This window comes from Onychomys torridus, chromosome 1 (assembly GCF_903995425.1).
Source record: "Onychomys torridus chromosome 1, mOncTor1.1, whole genome shotgun sequence".
NCBI lineage: Eukaryota > Metazoa > Chordata > Mammalia > Rodentia > Cricetidae > Onychomys > Onychomys torridus.
The window spans coordinates 160,555,110-160,575,899 of NC_050443.1; the positions used below are offsets into that span (position 1 = coordinate 160,555,110).

At 46.6% G+C, this 20,790-nt stretch overlaps 1 protein-coding gene across 3 annotated transcripts in view; it reads left to right on the top strand.

Moving 5' to 3' along the window:
* Hoga1 (4-hydroxy-2-oxoglutarate aldolase 1) overlaps positions 1–17,533 on the top strand; it is a 29,530-nt gene extending 11,997 nt beyond the window's left edge. The window contains exons 2-8 of one of the 3 annotated variants that reach the window (XM_036174861.1): positions 6,259–6,387; positions 6,541–6,668; positions 7,524–7,658; positions 7,905–8,001; positions 10,047–10,180; positions 17,215–17,374; positions 17,405–17,533. In XM_036174861.1, the coding sequence (XP_036030754.1) occupies positions 6,259–6,387; positions 6,541–6,668; positions 7,524–7,658; positions 7,905–8,001; positions 10,047–10,180; positions 17,215–17,364 (773 nt within the window). In that variant the 3' untranslated portion in view covers positions 17,365–17,374; positions 17,405–17,533. Of the gene's footprint in view, positions 1–6,258; positions 6,388–6,540; positions 6,669–7,523; positions 7,659–7,904; positions 8,002–10,046; positions 10,181–17,214 lie in introns of all 3 variants that reach the window. The other 2 variants (XM_036174853.1, XM_036174870.1) reach the window with 2 other exon arrangements.
* The last annotated feature ends 3,257 nt before the right edge of the window (positions 17,534–20,790 follow it).

Consider the following 20,790-nt stretch of genomic DNA (forward strand, 5'->3'; position numbering starts at 1 on the left):
AAGAGGGTCAGGAGTTCAAGGTCATCCTCAGCCACATAGTTGAGGTCAGCCTGAACAACAAGAGACCTTGTGCCAAAAAGAAAAAAAAAAAAAAAGAAAAAAGAAAAAGAAAAAAAGAAAAACTAGAAAATACTTCAAGTTGACAAAATTGTGTCAGCTAGCACCCATGTTAATCCTTGGTTCTGTTTCTTGTGCTTATAAGGAAGATGTTATTGGCATTCCTCATAACCCATTCCCATCTTCAAAATTCAAAGCGGAAACACCTGCAGACAATCCATGAGCTCATGTCAAAGTTTTAGTACAGTCCTGCAGTAAGCAAAATGGCCCAGAGGCAGGCCACTTAAATATGGACCTTCAGATGACTGTTAAGACCTGACACAAAGCAGCTAAACCAGCCTCCAGAGTCCGGCCTGAGTCAGCTGGGAGGTGGCTGGCTTCCCAGATCCAGACCTAATTCCATTAAAGTTCATTGGGAAATTGCTTAAGCATTTTGTTAGGCCTTTCTTCCCAGGGGGAGTTTATAAATTAGATCATGTTAAAAAAAAAAAAAAAAAGTTCTGCCTCAGGCCTGCTGGTTTAGGATATTTTATACAGCAGATTATCCACACCCACCTCAGTGAGTCTGTTGGTTATCATGAGCAGGGCCACTGTCCCTGACTGAATGATTCCAGGCCGAGCAAGAAGAGTACATAGTAGGACAGCAAGATGCTGTGGGCTGCAGGGCCCAGAGGGACAGGGATTTGAGACACCTCCTCTAAGATGTTAAGATGTCTTGACTGGCTTCGAAGCAGAAAGGCACTCCATGAGCTACTGTGCAGAGGCAGGAGGATGGCAGTGGTTGTGGATGGGGAGAACCCTGACATATTTGTTTTTATGGTGCCTGGGAATCCAACTAGGGCCTTGCACAACCAAGCAAGTGGTGTGTAAGACACACTCCCAGTCTGGATAGATGGAGAACATTAATAGAGGGTGAAGGCTAAGGAGAAAGGCAGAAAACCGGCTGTAGAATTTAGAATGAAGGAGGACCTCAGGGTCCATCTGCTCTCAGTTCTCATCTTGTCGAAGAGGCCAGGGTGAGGAAGCTTGCCTGATCCCTTGGAGTGACTGAAGGGTTCTAAGCACCTTTTTGCATGTGAGCACATAACAGGGAACATGATTTTTAAAAAGAACAGGGAAGGGAAGTCCAGAGGAGAAAGGCTCAGTGGCCAGAGACCCACAGAGGGATCCCAGGGTGATGCTTTTGAGGAGGAAGTGATGATGAGGCACCAAGGGACCATAACAGTCCCCAGGGACACCCTTCTGTGAGACACTGTGCTTTCCTTTAGGCCACAGCAATGTGGTGATATATTGTGTACCCTAATAAACTTGCCTGAGGATCAGAGGACAGAGCCAGCCACTAGATTAGACACAGAGATCAGGCAGTGGTGGCACACACCTTTTATCCCAGCACTTGAGATCTCATGCCTTTGCTTGGGAAGCCCTCACGCCTTTAATCCCAGGAAGTGATATGGCTGGGCAGAGAAAGGTATATGGTGTGAGGAAACAGGAACTCTCACTCTCCAGGCTGAGGATTTCGTAGAGGTGAGAACAGTGGCTGACTGTTCTTCTTGTCTGATCTTTCAGCTTTGACCCTGATATCTGGCTCTGGGTTTTTTATTAAAAGACCATCTAAGATTTGAATAACACAGTAAATCACCAGGTCGCCTGTGTAGCCCAGGCCCATTCAGCACCCTTCTCAGGCCTCACCCATATGAGCAACCTCCACAGTGGGAGGGACTCCTCCAGCACAGGTGGGGACATGAGGGGTTCTTTCATCTGGCCCAGCCACACTCCGACTTCAAGGTGAACTTTCTTCCAACTCCACAAGGATTGAACCTAACATCCACATAGCACTAAGCTCTGGTATACGTACTTTACAGGTATACATACTTTATAAAGAGTTTCTCATTTTAACGTCACTGTTTGGGAAAAAGACCAGTATCTCCAGTTTCCAGTTAATGAAGCTAATGTTTGGTTAAACCATTTTCTTTTTAAAAAAAAATATTTTGGGGTTGGGGATTTAGCTCAGTGGTAGAAGCACTTGCCTAGCAAGCGCAAGGCCCTGGGTTCCGTCCTCAGCTCCGGAAAGAAAAAAAAAATTAATTTGTATACACCTGTGTATGTGAGTCTGCTTTCTCTCTCTCTCTCTCTCTCTCTCTCTCTCTCTCTCTCTCTCTCTCTGTGTGTGTGTGTGTGTGTGTGTGTGTGTGTGTATAGACCAGAAGAGGGCACTGGATTCTCCCAGAGGTGGGGGTCACAGGCAGTTATGAACTGCCCTACGTGGGCAGGAAGGGTGGCAAGTGTTTTTTAACCCCTGAGCCATCTCCAACCCCCTTTTTCCTTGTAAATTATTATTTTGAGATAGGATCTCCCTATATACCCCCAGACTGGCCTTGCCTTCCTGAGTGCTAGGTTTACCGGTGTGTGCCTCCATGCCTGGTGGCCAAGCCACTTTTTCAAGACCTCAGTTGGTTAGAGGGCCCCCCTAAGAGCTGGTCCTGGCTTTTCTGACAAGAGCCTGTGGCCCAACCACCCCACCTACTGCTCTGCCACTACTTTCTCACCCTTGGTGCATAGGGTCCTTTGATCGAGTCTTGCTAGACAACACAAATATAGCCAGTCTGTGATTGCATGCAGCCAGGGTGAAGGACGGGGCTTTTTCCAGCACCAGACCCCAGATGTAAAAGTGCTTTCTGGGACGTTTTCCTAGCTGAGCCTTTAAAATAACTCTGTAATGTAGGGTTGAAATGACTTGTCATTTCATAGAAAAGGAAATGGAGACTTGGAGTTGTAGTGACTGCCCAGCCTGCATGCCTTGAGAGTCAGGCATAGGTCTAGTGCCTGATTCCAGAGGCGGGTGGGGTAGGGTGGGATGAGGGTGGGGAAGTAGGGGTGGGGGGTGAGAGTGAGAGACTCTCTCACAGGAGACTGAATAGAGGGCCTGCTGCTGCTTCCTAGGGCATCAGACCCTACCCTACTGTCCTGCTTTGAGATCCACCTATGAAGTCCAGGGGCTTCTGTAACTGAGTCCAAGATGAAGAGTGACTTGGGAGTGACTGTGGCTGGGTTAGGGACCATAGGATACGCCTGTCACAACTTGAGGTGGCAGACAACTTCGGCAACTACGTGGAAGTGGCATCATCTTGGTCTTAAAGTAGTTGAGGGTTGGTCCAGTGTTGGCTAAATGGGAGCCCCCACCAGGGCAAGCAGCTTCTTCAAAGGGGTCGGACACTCCCAGGATGCAGTGAAACCTCCAAACAAGAGGCTGTACTTTCCCAGTCCCAAGGAGCTGACCTCAGGACATCAAGCTGAAGCCAAACCCCATCTGTTTCAACATGTTCCTTGTAGTATCACACAGGAAAAGAAAACGTCATTGTCCAGTGAGAAGGGTCTTGGCAGCCCTACTGGCAGTGGAGCCTAATAGCATGGAAAAGGTGTGTGGTATGAAGTAGAGACGCCATCACGCTGTGTTCCCTGAAGGGTGACTCATAGGAACACTTTCTCTTGGTCTCAGTGCCAGGAAAGTCTTTGTTTCTCCAGGGCAGCTGCTTTGTTCTTTCAAGGTCTGTGTATCTGTTAGGGACCACATTTCCCTTCTAGCAGAAGCTCCCCATTAAATTTATGGCTTGTTACACACAGTTGCATGGCATGGATTTTGTATGCTAATACTGCTCCAGGTTTATTGTCTTTTTCTTCTCCCACACCCCTATTTATTTATTTATTTGTTTGTTTGTTTGTTTGTTTATTCCTGAGACAGGACAGGGTTTCTCTGTGTACTTTTGGTACCTGTCCTGGATTTCACTCTGTAGACCAGGCTGGCCTCGAACTCACAGAGATCTGCCTGACTAGGCGTGTACCCTTGACGCCTGGCTCCTTATTTATTTCTAATCCTAGTGTATTGTGCACTATAAGTGTACTCTGCTTGCAATTCTCTCTCTCCCTCCCTCCCCCCTCTCTCCCTCCCCCCCCCCCCCCTCTCTCTGTGTGTGTGTGTGTGTGTGTGTGTGTGTGTGTGTGTGTGTGGTCCTGGAACCCACTCTGTAGACCAGGCTGGCCTTGAACTCATAGATTCACTTGCCTCTGCTTCCCTAGTGCTGGATTAAAGGAATGCGCCACACTGCCCAGCTAACTACTTATGACTTTCGTTTGTTGGAGACAGGATCACCTGTATTCCCGCACACTGGCCTTGAACTCTTGATTCTCTACTTTCCACCTCCCAAGTGCTGGGATTACAGATGTGTTTTGTTTGTTTGCTTGTTTTAATGGAAGGATATTGTCTTTGTTACCTTTCCAGACACTGATAAAATACCCTAAGTGAAAAAAAGAAATAGCGAGGGTCGTGACTGCTCCTTGGTATGGTGGCGGAGGTTTATTGTAGATGTGAGGAAGAGTCCAGAGTGACATGACCCTGAGCCAAGTGAGGAGAGGAGGAAGGGAAGGGAAAGGGGAGAGAATGGAACCAGATGCATCAAAGCAAAAGGTAAAAGGGGCAGGTAACCAGAATGGCTGGATTCTATAGTGAAGAGCCTCTGGGGAAAGGGCAGCTCAGCCCCTGTGCTGGAGAGTTTGGGGAGTGAGTAGAGGGCAGTGTATGCCAGCCATACCATGTAACAGGTAGAGACTGAGGGATGCTGGGAGAACATGGTGGCCAGGTCTTCTTTGATATGTTAAATAGGCACCTCAGCCGTTTGGTCCCAGGGTTTGAGACTTAACAGTGACAAAAGCGACTTAAGGTGGACAGGGTTTACTTTGCCTGAATCTTTTGAGGTTACAGTCTGTCCTGGGGTGGGGGGTGGGGGATCACAGAAGCAGGAACTGAAGGTAGCTGGTCACCTTGCACCCGCAACCAGAAGGCAGAAAGCAATGGCAGTGCTCTGCTCACTTTCTCCTTTTTATACAGTCAAGAATCCCAACCCAGTGAATGGTGCTGCCCACAATGGGCGGCTGGTCATCCCTCTTCAAATAACCTAATCAAATAATCCCTCACAGGCATGCCCAGAAGCCTGGCTCCCGGGTGATTCTAGAGCTCCTCAAATTGACAGTTGAGGTTAACCATCCCAGGCTTGGAGAGGAGAAAGAAAAGAAAGTCAACGGAAAAGCACCAGAGGAGTTCTGGGGCTGAGACTCTTAACCCTCAGCTTCTGCCGAGCGTGTCGGTTCTGCTTGGCTTTCAAAGAAATCAAATTGTTGGCACCGTCAACTGATGTGGGTTAGAAACCTCCCAAACAAACGGTTGATAAAACAGGAGAGTGAGCTGGGCATGGTAGCACATGTCTTTAATACCAGCATTCCAGAGGCAGATGGATCTTTATGAGTTCCCAGCATCCAAGGCTACATAGTGAGACCCTGTCTCAAACAAAATCAAACCAGTAGGGTGACAAAAAAGAAAAAAAAAAAAATACGAGATACCACTTTTGACTGGCAAACATTAGTTCTGAGGATAGCCAGAGTTGGCATCAGTGAACACTAGCAGTTAACCTTCCTCCTGTGGGGTGTGTATTGCTCAGTGGGAAGCATGGCACCCAGGAAGCTGCACACAGACACGACTGTCACACCTAACTATGGGAATGTAAAAGGAATTCCTAGACATAACCCAAGATCTTTCCAGAAAATGTTTGTTTCAGCATCATTTGCAGCAGCAAAAAAAAAAAAAGAAGGAAAGTCTGAATGTCCTAGAGGAGAGAATGTAAACTAAAGTGTGCTCTAACCATACAATTGAACATTGTATAGAAATGTGGCAAACGAAGCAGAGCTTTGTATTCTGCTGCAGACAAACTCAAAACAACGCTAAACAAAAATAGCAAATGGCAGAAGGTTATGTAAGCCTGGTTCCATTTCTCTGAAGTGTAAATTATCTTATTCCTGGGTCCTTATATGTGTTGCAAGTGTAAAAGGACATGAAAGAGAATAAAACACCTGAGTCAGGGCAAAAGCCCGAGTGGAGGGTAATGGGGAGGGTTGTCATAGTCACTGGGGACGTAGGTGCATGTTATGTTACAGACTGTTCTTTCTGGTATAGTTACAGTGTTTCACCCAAAGGAAAATGGCGGGTGCACTACTGTGTATCTGTTGAGAACCTTCTATTTATGTTGGGACAGGGATGGGAAGGGTGGGTGGAAAGCCATGGTGGGAAAATAACCCTGAGGATTGTGGAATATCAGCATCCTGTTCCTGAGACCCTGGGAATGGGTGGATTATAGTGACGGGGCTCTATTGTAGGCTTCGTGGTCCAGGGCTCCACTGGAGAGTTTCCATTCCTGACCAGCCACGAGCGCCTGGAGGTGGTGAGCCGCGTGCGTCAAGCCATACCCAAGGACAAGCTCCTGATAGCCGGCTCTGGCTGCGAGTGTGAGGACTCAGCGCCTTGGGACCTGGGGTTGCTGGGCTGTTGGGGGATCCGGGCTCCTGGGCTCTGGGGTTGGGTTCTGTCTATTGTTTTGCCTCTGTCGGGACGCACTGAGGCCCTCTTTGCTTGCCTTCTCCCCCTCTCCCTCGCTGCAGCCACTCAAGCCACGGTAGAGATGACCGTCAGCATGGCTCAAGTCGGTGCTGATGCCGCCATGGTGGTGACTCCTTTTTACTACCGCGGTCGCATGAGCAGCGCTGCCCTCATTCACCACTACACCAAGGTAGGTAGGAGGGCTGGGCGTGGTTTCGAGGCCTGGGACCAAGGGGAGGTTGGCAGAGATGGAGGCCTGGCCTAAGAAGCTTGGATTGGAGTGGAGAGCCTGCATCTTGTGAATAGTCACTCTAGGACCTAGGTATAATGCCATCATGTACCAACTGTGTGACATTAGACATTTACCTAACCTCTCTATATCACTTTTCTTTAAAACAGGAAGAATACGGGCTGGAGAGATGGCTCCGTGGTTTAGAGCTCATAATGCTCTTACAGATGCCCTAAGTTCAATTCCAAGCACCCATGTTGGGTGGCTCGCAACCACATACAACTCCAGTTCCAGGGGATCGGATGTCTCAGGCCTCTAAGGGCACCAGTACTCATGTGCATATACCCACACAGAGACACATGATTATATACATTTTTTGTTTGTTTGTTTTTCGAGACAGGGTTTCTCTGTGTAGCTTTGTGCCTTTCCTGGAACTCACTTGGTAGCCCAGACTGGCCTCAAACTCACAGAGATCCACCTGCCTCTGCCTCCCAAGTGCTGGGATTAAAGGCGTGCGCCACCACCGCCCAGCCAGATACACATGATTAAAAAACAATAATAATGATAAACCCAGGGAGAATAAAGCATCTGCCTTGGGTGCTTCTTCAGGGCTCCATGAGATCTGCAGCGTACATAGCTTCGAGCTGTGCCTGATGTACAGACAACACTCAGAATCTTCCCATCATTGCACCCACATTACAGGAGTCAGAGCTGTCACACAGCCCTGCGGTGACACAGTCCAGGGCCTGTGAGGGTAAGCCTTCAGCCCTTCAGACTCAGGCATTGCTGTCTCCTCTTTTTCTCCGGGCCCCACAGGTTGCTGATCTTTCTCCGATCCCTGTGGTGTTGTACAGTGTCCCAGCCAATACAGGGCTAGACCTGCCTGTGGACGCAGTGGTTACGTTATCTCAGCACCCGAACATCATTGGCATAAAGGACAGTGGTGGTGATGTGAGTCGCAGCAGCCCCCAGACTGCGACCACCCCCTCTCTCTCTGGTCCTAGCCTGGTAGTCTCTAACCGAGGAGCACTGAGACCTCTGTCAGTCCCATGCTTGTTGGGTGGGCTCCCTGTGGCACTGCCTAAACTTTGGGGCATCACTCTGGGTACTAGGCTGTGTTTTGACTGCACATGCCCAGCCCATCTAGGCTGGTCTCTGAGTTCTGGACCCGGCTCTCACACTGCATCACTTTGATAGGTGACCAAGATCGGGCTGATGGTTCACAAGACCAGCAAGCAGGATTTCCAGGTGTTGGCTGGGTCAGTTGGCTTCCTCCTGGCCAGCTATGCTGTGGGTAAGCCACCTGCTGTTCTCAAAGGGTCCTGACCAACCAAGATGTACCTAAATGCTGGGGCTACTGGAAGAGACCGGGTGGCGGGGGAGGGGGGAAGACCCTAAACTGCAGGGAGCAGCTGTCTCAACTCTGGGTACTTGGGCTTGGCCCTTTTGGGTGGGGGAGGGTATATGAGTACAGTGCTGCCCTATAGGGATGCCTGCAGTTGGTAAAGTCCAAAGTCCCAAATTCCATGCTTAGATGACAAAATTAACTCCTCTAATCTCACCCTGTAAATCATTCTCTGGGAGCAGAGGCCTCTGCTCTAGGCCAGGAGTCTGCTTTCCTCTGCCTTTAGCCATGGGACAGAATGAACTGTCAGACCTAGGGGGTTGGGATGGGATCTCTAGCTGTCCGGTCAGAGTCTCTTCCAGTCCAGCATCCTAGCAATGCCAGCCACTCTTGTTTGCTTTGAGAGAGGGTCTTCGGGTTCAGCTGGGATTGAGCCATGGTGGGTGGGGCAGAGGAACAGAAGCATCAGTGAGCTGAGGTGTTAGTAGATTTTTCAGCACTGTGGGAGACAATAGTGGTTTCCATTAACTCTAGGCTCTGCAGACTTCGGCTTTGGTCAAGGTCATATGCAGTGTATCTCCCTTTACCTCCTACTGTCCCTAAAGTGCAAGGTGGAGGAGGGGCATTTGTAGCTCTTTCCTGAAAATACAGATGGAGAAGGCACAGGCTCTGGAGGTGGGGACAACTGAGCTTTGGCTTCAACCAGGCTACTTATTCACCCAGTAACCCAAGTCAAGACACTAGCCCTCAGTGAGCCTGCTTTTTTTTTTTTTTTTTTTTTTTTTTTTTTGGTTTTTCGAGACAGGGTTTCTCTCTGTAGCTTTGGAGCCTATCCTGGACTAGCTCTGTAGCCCAGGCTAGCCTCGAACTCACAGAGATCCATCTGCCTCTGCCTCCTGAGTGCTGGAATTAAAGGCGTGCACCACCACCGCCTGGCGAGCCTGCATTTTACCCTAAAAATTTAAGTGGTCATATGAGGATTAGAGGGCCAGTCCCATCAGCCACAGTGCCCAGCACATGATAAGTAAGTTTTTTTGTTCTTTTTTTTTTTTTTTTGGTATTTTTGAGAGGACTTTCTACGTAGTTCTGAATGTCCTAGAACTTGCTATGTAGTCCAGGCTGGCCTTTGAACTCACAGAAAGCCACCAGCCTCTGCTTCCTGAGTTCTGGGATTAAAGGTGTGAGCCAACATGCCTGGCTATGAGCATTTTTTGTTTTTAAATAAATTTGTTTTCATTAAATTTAAAAAATCTTATTTATTTTGTATGGGGTGTGTATGCGTATATGTAATGGCTCATGTGGAGGTCAGAGGACAACTTTGGGAAGTTGTTTCTCTCCTACCATGTAAGTCCTGGGGATTGCACGTGGGTCATCAAGCTTAACTGTAAGCACCTTTTACCCACTGAGCCATCTCACAAGATACCCTGTGGTAGGTATCTACAACCAGTAAAAGTATGGTCCTTCCAAATACTGGTCTTTCTTTCTTCCAGTACTGAGCCACTGTGGTCAGGGTCACTTCTAACTCATCTTAGAGTCACACTCAGAGGCTCAGTTTCACGTCATGAAGCCAAGGATATTCCCAAACCAAGCTCCTGACCCCACATCCAGGCCGCTTTCTCATTCCCTACCAGTAGTGGCCCATTTAACTGAAGGAATAAGACTTCAGAACTTCCGTTCCTAGTTCCCCAGCCCCTAGGGTGTCAAGATCCTGCTGCAGGACATGGCAGGTAGGAGGTAGGTGAAGGGGCTGTCCTGTAGACTGTGCTCCTGCCCCACCACTGGCTCTGAACAGCACCTGGCATGCGGACTTCTCATTCTGAAGCATTCTCATGCAGACGGCCTTTGCCTCTGAAGCACACTGCATGCCTATGACACGGCCCAAAGAGTATAGAAATCTACATCCCGTGTTACCAAAATGAAAAGGTACGGGCCCGGAGTTTGGGAATCTCTGTAGTCAGTAGCCCTGACAGATGTTCTGTGTCTCCTTCCGGCAGGAGCTGTTGGGAGCATATGTGGTCTGGCCAATGTCTTAGGGGCCCAGGTGTGCCAGCTGGAGAGACTCTGCCTCACGGGGCAGTGGGAAGCTGCCCAGACACTGCAGCACCGCCTTATCGAGCCCAACTCTGCGGTGAGCTCCCAGCCTGGGCTGGCACGGAAGGGGTCCCTGCTCAATCCTTCCTTCCCTTTCAGACTGTCATTTAGAGGCTGTCCCCTACTGCCTCCCCAGGAAACCCCAATTGCAGAGAGTGAGCTCTGTCGGTCCTCAAGCTTCAGAGGTCATTGGAATTCCCATGTGGGCCAGTTACATGTCCAACCCTTTAAACATGCCCTGAACAAGTGCCCCAAGTGACTCTGGGTCTACACCTAGAGGTTCAAAGCCTGGAGACAGTGTGCCATGGCTTTACAGAAGCTTCACGGGGTAGAGACACTGACAGTCAGAGTGACTTTGGCGGGGGAGAACTGGACAAAGTTCCCTTTTCTAGGAGAGTTGTCAGAACAGTGCGCTCTGCAGTTCAGACCTTAGGTTCCAGTTCTTTTGTCCGTAGGTCAAGGAGACCTTAGCAGGGAATGTTGGTCAAGGTCAAAGCTATTTCGAAATCTGAAATCTGTCCTTATTTTATTTTATCTTTTTGAAAATAGAGTCTTACTGTGTTGCCAAGGCTGGATTTAAACTTGTTGGCTCTTGAGATCCTCCTGCCTCAGCCTCCTGAGTAGCTGGGGCTGTCCTGACTTTGCATTTGTACGAACGTAAATGAGTGTGTGAGCACCTTCTCTGTATCCTCGCCAGCAATAGCTGGGAAGTAGCACAAGTTTCTGGTGCTGAGGACATTGAACATCTTTTCATGCATTTGCTTGGCACAGCCTTGTCATTCAAATATCTGTTCATGTCCTGTGTCCATCTTCCTGTTTCTTTCTGGTGCTGGAAATTGTGCCCAAGCCTCACACAAGCCAGGCATCATGTGCCTGCAGTCCTGACTGGTTGCTTGTCCAGTTTCTTTTCTTTCTTTCTTTCTTTTTTTTTTCCCAGTTTTTTTTTTTTGTTTGTTTGTTTGTTTTGTTTTGTTTTTGAGACAGGATTTCTCTGTGTAAGTCCTTGATGTCCTGGAACTCACTTTGTAGACAAGGCTGAACTTAAACTCACAGAGATCCACCTGTCTCTGCCTCTCAAGTGCTGAGATCAAAGGTCACCACACCTGTCATCTTGCCTGTTTTCTAAGTGAATGTCTTTCTTAATTGTTAAGTTTGGAAGAACGTCATACTAGTCCTCTGTTGGATGTGCACTTGTAAATGTTTTCCCCTAGTCTGTAACTCGTCTTTTTCATTTTCTTCTTCTTTTTATTTATTTTTTTATTTTTAAAGATTTATTTATTTATTATGTACACAGAAGAGGGTGCCAGATCTCATTACAGATGGTTGTGCGTCACCATGTGGTTGCTGGGAATTGAACTCAGTACCTCCAGAAGAGCAGTCGGTGCTTTTAACCTCTGAGCCATCTCTTCAGCCCCCTTTTTTATTTTCTTTACATGTTTTTGGTCAATCGAATTTTAAATTTTTGAAAAAAGAATTGAGATTTTGTTGAAGTCAAATTTACCAATATTTTCTTTCTTGAATCATACTAATTAATATGAATCATACTAATTAATACATATTAATGTCAAGCCTAAGAAGTCTTTGTTCAGCACTAGTTGCTAAATATATTCTTCTATTTTGTTTCCTAAAAGTTTTATAGTTACATTGTAAAAGTTGGTGACCCATTTTGAGTTAATCTTTGTGGAAAGCCTGAGACTTTGGTTGAGGTTCCTTTTTTTGCCGATGGATATCCACTGCCTCCGAACCCATTTGTTGAGAAAGCTTTCTTTTCCTCTGTTGAATGCCTTTCTGCCTTTGTCAGAAGTCAGTGGGGCAGATCTGTGAGAGTCTATTTCTGGGTTCTCTATTCTCTCCATTGATCTGTGTGTCTGTACCTCAACTGTGCCACTGTCCGGTTTGTTAGCCGTGAGTAAGGGTTCAGATAAGTCTTGTAATTGGCTGCTTCCTCCTATTTGGTTCTTTTTAATCTTCCTTAAAATTGCTTGAGGTAATTGACTCCTTTGTCTTTCTATATTAATTTTAGAATAATCTTGTCTATATTTACAAAAAAAATCTTACTAGGAATTGTTACCTGTAGACCAGTCTGGGATGGAGATATCTTCCCTGTGTAATTGTTCAATCTTTTTTTTTTTTTTTTTTTAAACTTCAAGACAGGGTTTCTCTGTGTAGCTTTGGAGCCTATCCTGGAACTCTCTCTGTAGATCAGGCTAGCTTCGAACTCACAGAGATCTGCCTATTTTTGCCCCCCAAGTGCTGGGATTAAAGGTATGCATGACCTAAGCCAGGTGGTAGTGGCGGCCCCGGCAGTGGTGGCACACACCTTTAATCCCAGCACTCTGGAGGCAGAGGCAGGTGGATCTCTTTGAGTTTGAGGCCAGCCTGGGCTACAGAGTGAGTTCCAGGAAAGGCGCCAAAGCTACACAGAGAAACCCTGTCTCGAAAAACAAAAAAAACAAATAACAAAAACAACAACAAAAAGGCATATATTACCAAAGCCAGCTACTTCATGCTTTTTTGAGCAAGTGAAAATGGTATTTTAATTTTACTATCTATATATTCATTGTTAGTATGCTAGTATTTAGAAACTCAATTCTGTGTGTGTGTTTGTTTGTGTGTATATGTGTGTGTATATATGTGTGTGTGTATGGTGAGGATTAAACCCAGGGCCTCAAGCATGCAGGGCCGCAAACATGCTAGGCAAATTGCCATACTACTGAGCTACATTCCCAGCCCTAAGGCTGGTTTTTAATATTTCTCTTACATCTGTAGCTTTGCTGAAACAACTCTGTAGTTCTGGGAGGGGTTTGTTGTTTGTAGTTGTTGAGGTTCTCTACGTAGACAAATCATATCATCTACTCACAAGGGTAGGTCATCGTGTCCATTTCGATCTCTATGTCTTTCTTTTGCTTTTCTTACATTTCTGCACTGACTAGGACTTCCTGTACTAAGCAAATAAAATTCCTGGCTCCTGCCAGGCGGTGGTGGCTCACACCTTTAATCCCAGCACTGGAGGCAGGGACAGGCAGATCTCTGTGAGTCCGAGGCCAGCCTGGTCTACAAAGTGAGTTCCAGGAAAGCTAAGACTGTTACACAGAGAAACCGTGTCTGGGAGTGGGGGGGATCCTGGTTCCTGATCTTGAAGAAAAAGTACTCTTGCTCTGGGTTGTTGTGGATACTTTTTATCAATTGAGGATACTATTCTATACTCCTAGTTTTCTATGAACTCTTACAAATAATCAGATGTCAGATGTTTTTTCACATTGTCTCATATGATCATGTGACTGTTCTTTAGCTTGTTAACATGGCAGACTATATAATCAATTTAAAAAGATTTATTTTTTATTTTATGTGTGTAGATGTTTTGCCTGTACATGGGTTGTATGTACATACACCATGTGCATGCATGGTGACCATGGAGGCCAACCAAAGTTACAGATGGTTGTGAGCTACTGCCCATGTGGGTGCCAGGAACCAAACCTGGGTCCTCTGCAAGAGCAGCACTTGCTGTTGACTGCTGAGCTATCTCTTCAGCCCCAAAATCACTTTTTGGTTTTGTTTTTTGTTTTTTGTTTTTTTTTTGAGACAGAGTCTCTCTATATAGCCTTGTCTTGTTGTGCAGATCAGGCTGGCCTCAAACTCACAGAGTTCTGTCTGCTTCTACTTCTCGAGTGCTGAGATTAAAGGCATGTGCCAGACTAAACACTTTTCAAATATTGATGCATCCCTGGAACAAACCTCATTTAGTCATAGTATATATTTGTTTTGGTGTATTGCTGAAATTTCATTTAGTGATATTTTGCTAAGAATTTTATGTCTAGATTCATGAGGAATAATAGTCTATTTTCTCTCCTTCCTTTCTCTGTCTGCCCTCCCTTTCCCCCTTCCTCCCTTCCTCTTGCCTATGCACTCTTTCCCCACTGAGTCTGGTTCATCAAGTGAACTAGGAAGTACTCTTTGCTCTTCTGTTTCCTGGCAGAGGTGGTACAGAATTGGTGCTAACTCTTCTTCAAACATTTCGTGGAATTCTCCAGTCGAAACCATGTGGCCATGGTGATTTAACGGGATCTTTGGACTATGGTTACAGATGGTTGTGAGCTGCCATGTGGGTGCTGGGAACTGAACGCAGGACCTCTAGAACAGCAGCCGGTGCTCTTAACTGCTGAGCCATCTCTCCAGCCCTCCTCCTTGAAACTTTTATTTTAAAACTTTTTATTATTATTGGGGGTTGTACATGCGTGCCCCGCTGCACATGCAAAAGTCAGAAGACAGCTTTGTGGAGTTGGTTCTCTTCTACGTTCATTTGGGATCCAGGGATCAAACTCAGGTCATTGGGCTTGCCTGGCCGGTGCTTTGCCCACTGAAGCATCTCCCCAGCTCCTGCTGGAAATTGTATTGGTTGTGCCCCCTGGCATTTTACGGTTTGTGTCTTCAGTCCCAAGTCTGAACCAGGGGACTCACCATTGTGTTGACCCTTGGTGCCCGAGGTCCCTGGTTGATCATCCCTCTTCAATCTATCTTTCAGAGTTTCATCTGTGTTTGGAGACAGGGTCTCACTATGTAGCTCTGATTGGCCTAGAATCTACTGTATAGACCAGGCTGGCCAAAACCCTTCCACCTGCCTCTGCCTCTGAGTGCTGAGATTAAAGACATGGTGTAGAAGTAACTGTCTTGTTAAATAAGAAACACAGAGGCAATTGCAGAGTTAAAAGCCAAGAGGTCAGAGCAATAGCTGAGGCTAAAAACCTTACCCTTCACTGCTTCTCCTCAAGAGACCTACTTCCTGTGTCCTGTCTTTTATTTAGACTTTCTGTTCTGCCTTCTCATTGGTTGTAAACCCAGCCACATGACTTTCTCGTCACTGCCTGTCTGTACAGACCTCATATATATATATATATATATATATATATATATATATATAAAACAGAAACATTACTTAACTCAGGTTTGAATATCTTTTATATACTTAAGCCATTTTTTAAAATCATTTTACTTTCCTGGGAACAAATTCATTTAGACATTTCCTTTCCTAAATCTATTTCTAGAAACAAAATCAAATTGACAAACAAAACATTGCCCAAGCTGCCCTTGAACTTTCTCTATAACCCAGGCTGGCCATGAAGTTGTCAATCCTCCTGCCTCCACCCCTGAGTATGATGGGCCTGTGCCACTAGGCCCACCTTACCTTGATTATATTTTTGCATTTAAGTTTTGCATCAGAGGCAAGTGTCCAAGCTATCTGTACCTCAACCACACAGTGGCGGACACTTTGTAGAAATCGGTGGGTGTGTTCTAGGTCTCCTGCTCAGTTTGGATCCTCCTCAGTTTTAGAGGAAGGACATCTGAGAAGGAAAGGAGGCTTCTTCCTGGATGAGGAGCTTCTCCCGGGAGTGACTCTGTCAATAGGTCTAAGAACTTGTAGAAATAAAGCCTTCTCTAGCTAAGCTGGGTGGGGGCTGCCATGAACACGCTGGCCATTCCCCTGGGGTGGAGGCCTGGTTTTCTCATTCCCATCTACCGACACAAAAGAAGAGTCCCACATCTGCATCCTGCCAGGACAGGAGGAGGTAGTGCCTCCAGCTGTCTTGGGGACCGCTGTGATTTAATAGTGTTTGGTCATCTGATGTTTGAGTCATCTCTATGGGTAGGTGTAGATAACATCTCATTTTACAGAGGAAGCAGAGTTGGCTGCTCCTCTGGGAAGATGGAAAGCCCAGCTGCCATCAAAGCTCTCTGAGGTCATCTTACCCAATTCTGCCCCTCCCTAGGCTGTGCCTTCCTGTGCCAGCCTTGGGCACACACTCAGGAATGCCTTGAGCGTGCTTGTTGCTGCTGCCTGAGCTGTAGGCTCAGACACTCCAACAGCAGCCTGATGTCACTTTGTTGCCATGTTCTTGTCCAAGGCATGTCCTTCTTCTGCCTTCCCACCCATCCAGCCTCCTGCCCCAGGCTATATTTAGGACTTTCTGAGGTCTTTGTCACTCAAACAGCTAGCCCTTCCTCCAGGGCTGAGGAGGAAGCCCACCGCTATCTTCAGAAACCCATGGTAGGAACAAGGTTTTCTCCAGGACCTGCATGGTTCCATCTTCTTCTGGAGGTTTTGGCCAACTACAAAGCTGCTTTGGGGTTTTAAAAGTCAGGCTGTTAAGACATCATGGGTGGGAAAACCATCAGTTTGCTGATGATTGCTGCCCTCTAGTGGTGGATAGTTGCAAGCCAGTTATCCACTCTCCTCCCCACCTTTCTCCACTGAACACTTCCTTGCTTTTACCCTTCTTGAAACTCATACCTCCAAAGTTTCCCTCTCCTCCAAATGAAGCTTTATTAAGTAATGAGTTATTTCCTAGTTTTTAGGTCATCAAAGATTCATTCCAATATTTCTGATCAGTTGCTATAAAAAAGGAAAGAAACCAGATCCTTCATTTATTTTTGTAAAATTTCCTGTATGATTTTAAACTGTGACAGTAGCTGTGGGTGCCCCACTGTAATACACAAGCCTTTAGACATCATGTTGCTCAGCCCCTTCATTTTTCTAGGGAAGAGAAGTTGCTCAGATAATAAATAGTACAGCTATACAATAAACCTCCTTTTGGCTAGAGGTATATTATTTTCTGTGAAACCATTTAAATAGGGCCAGGGAGGAGGTGGGCCCTGATGCTGGGGACTGAGGATCTGGGCTTTGCCCAAGGCTGTCACGGAACGTCTACTTCCTTGCTAACCAGGCCTGCTGTGCTTTGGGGAGACAGCACAGGTGGGACGGTGGTGCCCCAGCCCTGCTGCCCTCTTCCAAGCCAACCTTCTATCCAAACGTGAGGGTGGGATGCCCCTCTTTTGTTGGAGTAGTTTTTCCCCTAAAACCCCAAAAGGAATCTTCTTATTCAGGCTGAGTCTCTCCAAACTGACCTGCTTGTGGTGTCCAAATCTGGATTCTCAGTGCAACCTGCACCACAGATTATAGTTCCTTACAGGAGGGTGGGAACCCCAACTTTATGAAGCAACAGATGCCAAGGTCCAGGTAGGCATGTCAGGGGTGTTGGGGGCTCTGTAGTCTTTCTAACAAATGCCTCTTCTCAGGTGACCCGGCGCTTCGGGATCCCAGGGCTGAAGAAAACTATGGACTGGTTTGGCTACTATGGAGGCCCCTGTCGTGCCCCCTTGCAGGAGCTGAGCCCCGCCATGGAAGAAGCCCTGCGCTTGGATTTCAGTAACAATGGCTGGCTCTGATGACAAGCTGCAGACACCTGGCCTGAGCTGTCTGGGACTTCAGTCCCTACAGCCTGAAGAGGAACAGGGCATTAGGAACTAGGGCTTGTCTTAGTCAGTGTTCTACTACTGTGAAAGAGGCACCATGACCCTGGTGACTCTTATAAAGGAAAGTATTTAATTGGGCTGGCTTACTGTTTCAGAGGTTTAGTCCATTATCATCATGGCGGAAAGCATGGCAGCATGCAGGCAGACCTGGTGCTGGAGAAGTAGCTGAGAGTTCTACATCCGGATCCACAGGCAGGAGGAAGAGAGACAGACACTGGGCCTGGCTTGGGCTTCTGAAAATCTCAAAGCCCCCCTCCAGTGACACACTCCCTCCAATAAGGCCACACCTTCTAATAACTTCAAACAGTGCCACTCCCTAAGCATTTAAGTGTATGAGCCTATGGGGGCATGCTTATTCAAACCACCACATCCATTCCCTGGCCCCTAAAGGTTTGTAGCCATATTATAAAGCAAAATGCATTTAGTCCAACTTCAAAAGTTCCCATAATTTATCACAGTCTCAAGACTGCTTAAAAGTCCAAAGTTCAAAGTCTCTTCTGAGATTCATGACAATCTCTTACCTGTAACCCAGTGTAAAATCAGAATAAAAAAGCAGGTCATATACTTCCAACATACAATGGCACAGGATATACATTACCATTCCAAAAGGGTGGAAAGGGAGCATAGTGGGAAATACTGGGCCAAAGCAAGTCCAAAAGCCAGCTGGACCAACTCCAAACTCTGCATCTCCACATCTGATGTCAAAACACTCTTTAGATCTCCAACTCCTGTCAGCTTTGTTGACTGCCACACACTTATTTCTCTTGGGCTGGTTCCACTTCCCGTTAGCAGCTCTCCTCAGCAGGTATCCCACAGTTCTGGCATCCCCAACATCTTGGGGTCTCCAAGACAATCCAGGCTTCACTTTCACAGCTTCATGCAATGGCCTCCCTGGGCCTCCATGCAGGGACATTCTTTCTTTTTTTTTTTTTTTTTTGAGCTAAGGATCGAACCCAAGGCCTTGCGCTTGCTAGGCAAGTGCTCTACCACTGAGCTAAATCCCCAACCCGCAGGGACATTCTGGCCTCAGTAGTTTTCCTTAGGTGTGGAGGGAGATTCCACAACCCGGTTCTCATATTCTTGACTCTAAAGTCAGAACCATGAAGCTGATGAAGCTGCCAAGTTCTGCTGCTTGATGAGGCTAGAACTTGGCCCCCTCATTCAAATACATTTTCATTAACTTTCTGTTTTTGATGGTTTCCTTTACTGTGTAAGCTCTTCCTGAACTATGTTTCACAAGTTGAAAGCTCAGCAGGGTGGGATCTTGCCGAGGTCACTTCCTTTATTCCAATTAGCATCAGGGTTTTCTTTAAACTTTCTATCTCTCTTCACTCCATTAGACTCTCTGGTGCTCTTTTTCTCCTCAACCTGTACATTTTCTATTTTTCCTTGCTCTCCTCTTTTAGATCTGCATAAGACCGGCCACTAAAAACCACATGACACAGTCAATACTAGGCTGTCTGGAAATCTCCTCTGCCAATACCATTAATAGAAAACTCTTCAATTTAGCCTCAGGCAGATTTTTTTGGGCAAGGGTCAAAAGCAACCACATTTTCAACAAAATATCACAAGAACAATCTCTAGGCCACTTAATATTCTTCTTCTTCCCTGAAACCTCTTGAGTTGGGTCATTATAATCTACATCACTCTCGGCACCACTGTCTTCCATGCTCCTATGAGGATGGCCCGTTAAGTCCCACTTGAAGTGTTAAACTGTTTTCCTAATGCGAAGTCCACATTCTGCCAACAAGAAGCATGGTCAGGCCTGTCACAGCAATACCCTCTCCTGGTACCCACTTTCTTAGATTTCTATTGCTTGGAAGAAACCCTATGACCACGGCAATTATTTATTTTTTTAAAAAAAGCACTTATTTGGGGCTTGCAGTTTCAGCTACATGGTGCTGGAGAAGTAGCTGAGATTTCTGTATCTGTATCCACAGGCCAGGAAGAGAGAGAGAGAGAGAGCTGCTGGGCCTGGCTTGGGCTTTTGAAACCCTCAAAGCCTGCCTTCAGTGACAAGCTTCTTCTAACAAGGCCACACCTCCTAATCCTTTCAAATAGTGCCATTCCCTAAAGATTTAAATACGTGAGCCTACGGGGGCCATTCCTATTCTACCACTAAAGGGCTCCTTTCCCATAAGCTCAAAGCAACATCCAGCTCCTTTGCTCAGCCCGTGGCTTCTCACATATGTATTCTACAGAGTCTCTAGAGACCCTCCACCAGGGACAATTTCTTGCGTGTCTCTTCTGTGGGTACTTTCTTCTGCCCTAAGATGGGTGAACCAGGGAACCTAGCAAAAAGGTAGGAGGTGCAGCTAGAAACCAAGGAAATAGGTTCCTGAAGGGGCTGTTACTTCTGACTTGAAGCTAGAAATCTTAATTATGCATGACATTGCTGGAAAGTCAGGGATGGCCCCAACCATCCACATTTGACTTCTTCCAGAGGAAGCAGCTGCAGAGGAAACCTGATCAGAATGGGCTCCTTATTTTTGAAAGGCCTCCAAGCTGAATTCCAGCCACATGCCCTTTCTTAACTCACATGTCACTTTGATCCCTACCACTGAGTGCCCAAGACCGCCCAGTACCTTGTCACATTAGTAAATAATGACACCTGGTGGACAGACACCTGGTCTGCACTCTAGAAGACTGACCAGCCCAGGTATGAATCTTGGGGACTTGCACTGAGATAGGACCATGCTTTTGTCTGAAGGCAGTCTACTTTTATTATCAAAGCAGATCACCTTGTTACTATAATAAAATATAACAAGTGAAAATTGAAAGCCAATGCAGTACATTTCCTGGCCAGATGCCAAGGACCTTCCTAACGGCAGTGGAGCCCTGTAGAGTTGGCCTTTTCTCATCACTGAGAGAAGACTTAGTAATTCCAAGCAAACAGCCCACTATTAGTGGTAGCCTAGGAAAGCTTAATGACTTTTTTTTTTTTTTATTGTGTATGAACATATGCAATGGCTAATGCAGGCAATGTGGCGACAATTGAAGTTAGGGGGTTCTGCTGTATCACACTCCACTTTAATTTTTCAGACACTGTCTGTCATTGAATCTGGTCTGTCGTTGCCATTTTGGTCATACTGGCTTGCAGCAAGTATCCGGCATCTGCTTGGTTTTATTCTCCAGTGCTGGGGTGATAGGCATGCAGCAACACATCTGGCTTTTTATGTGGGTGCTGGGGACTCAAGACCAGGTTCTCATGGTTTCACAAGTTGGCTCTTGGGCTGCTTTTATAGTCACTTTCCAGAGCAGTGTGGTTTACAGAATAGGTTTAGGGCTGATGGGAAAGATCTAGGCCCAAGAGAGGACCTAGAAAGCTGTCTAGCCCCG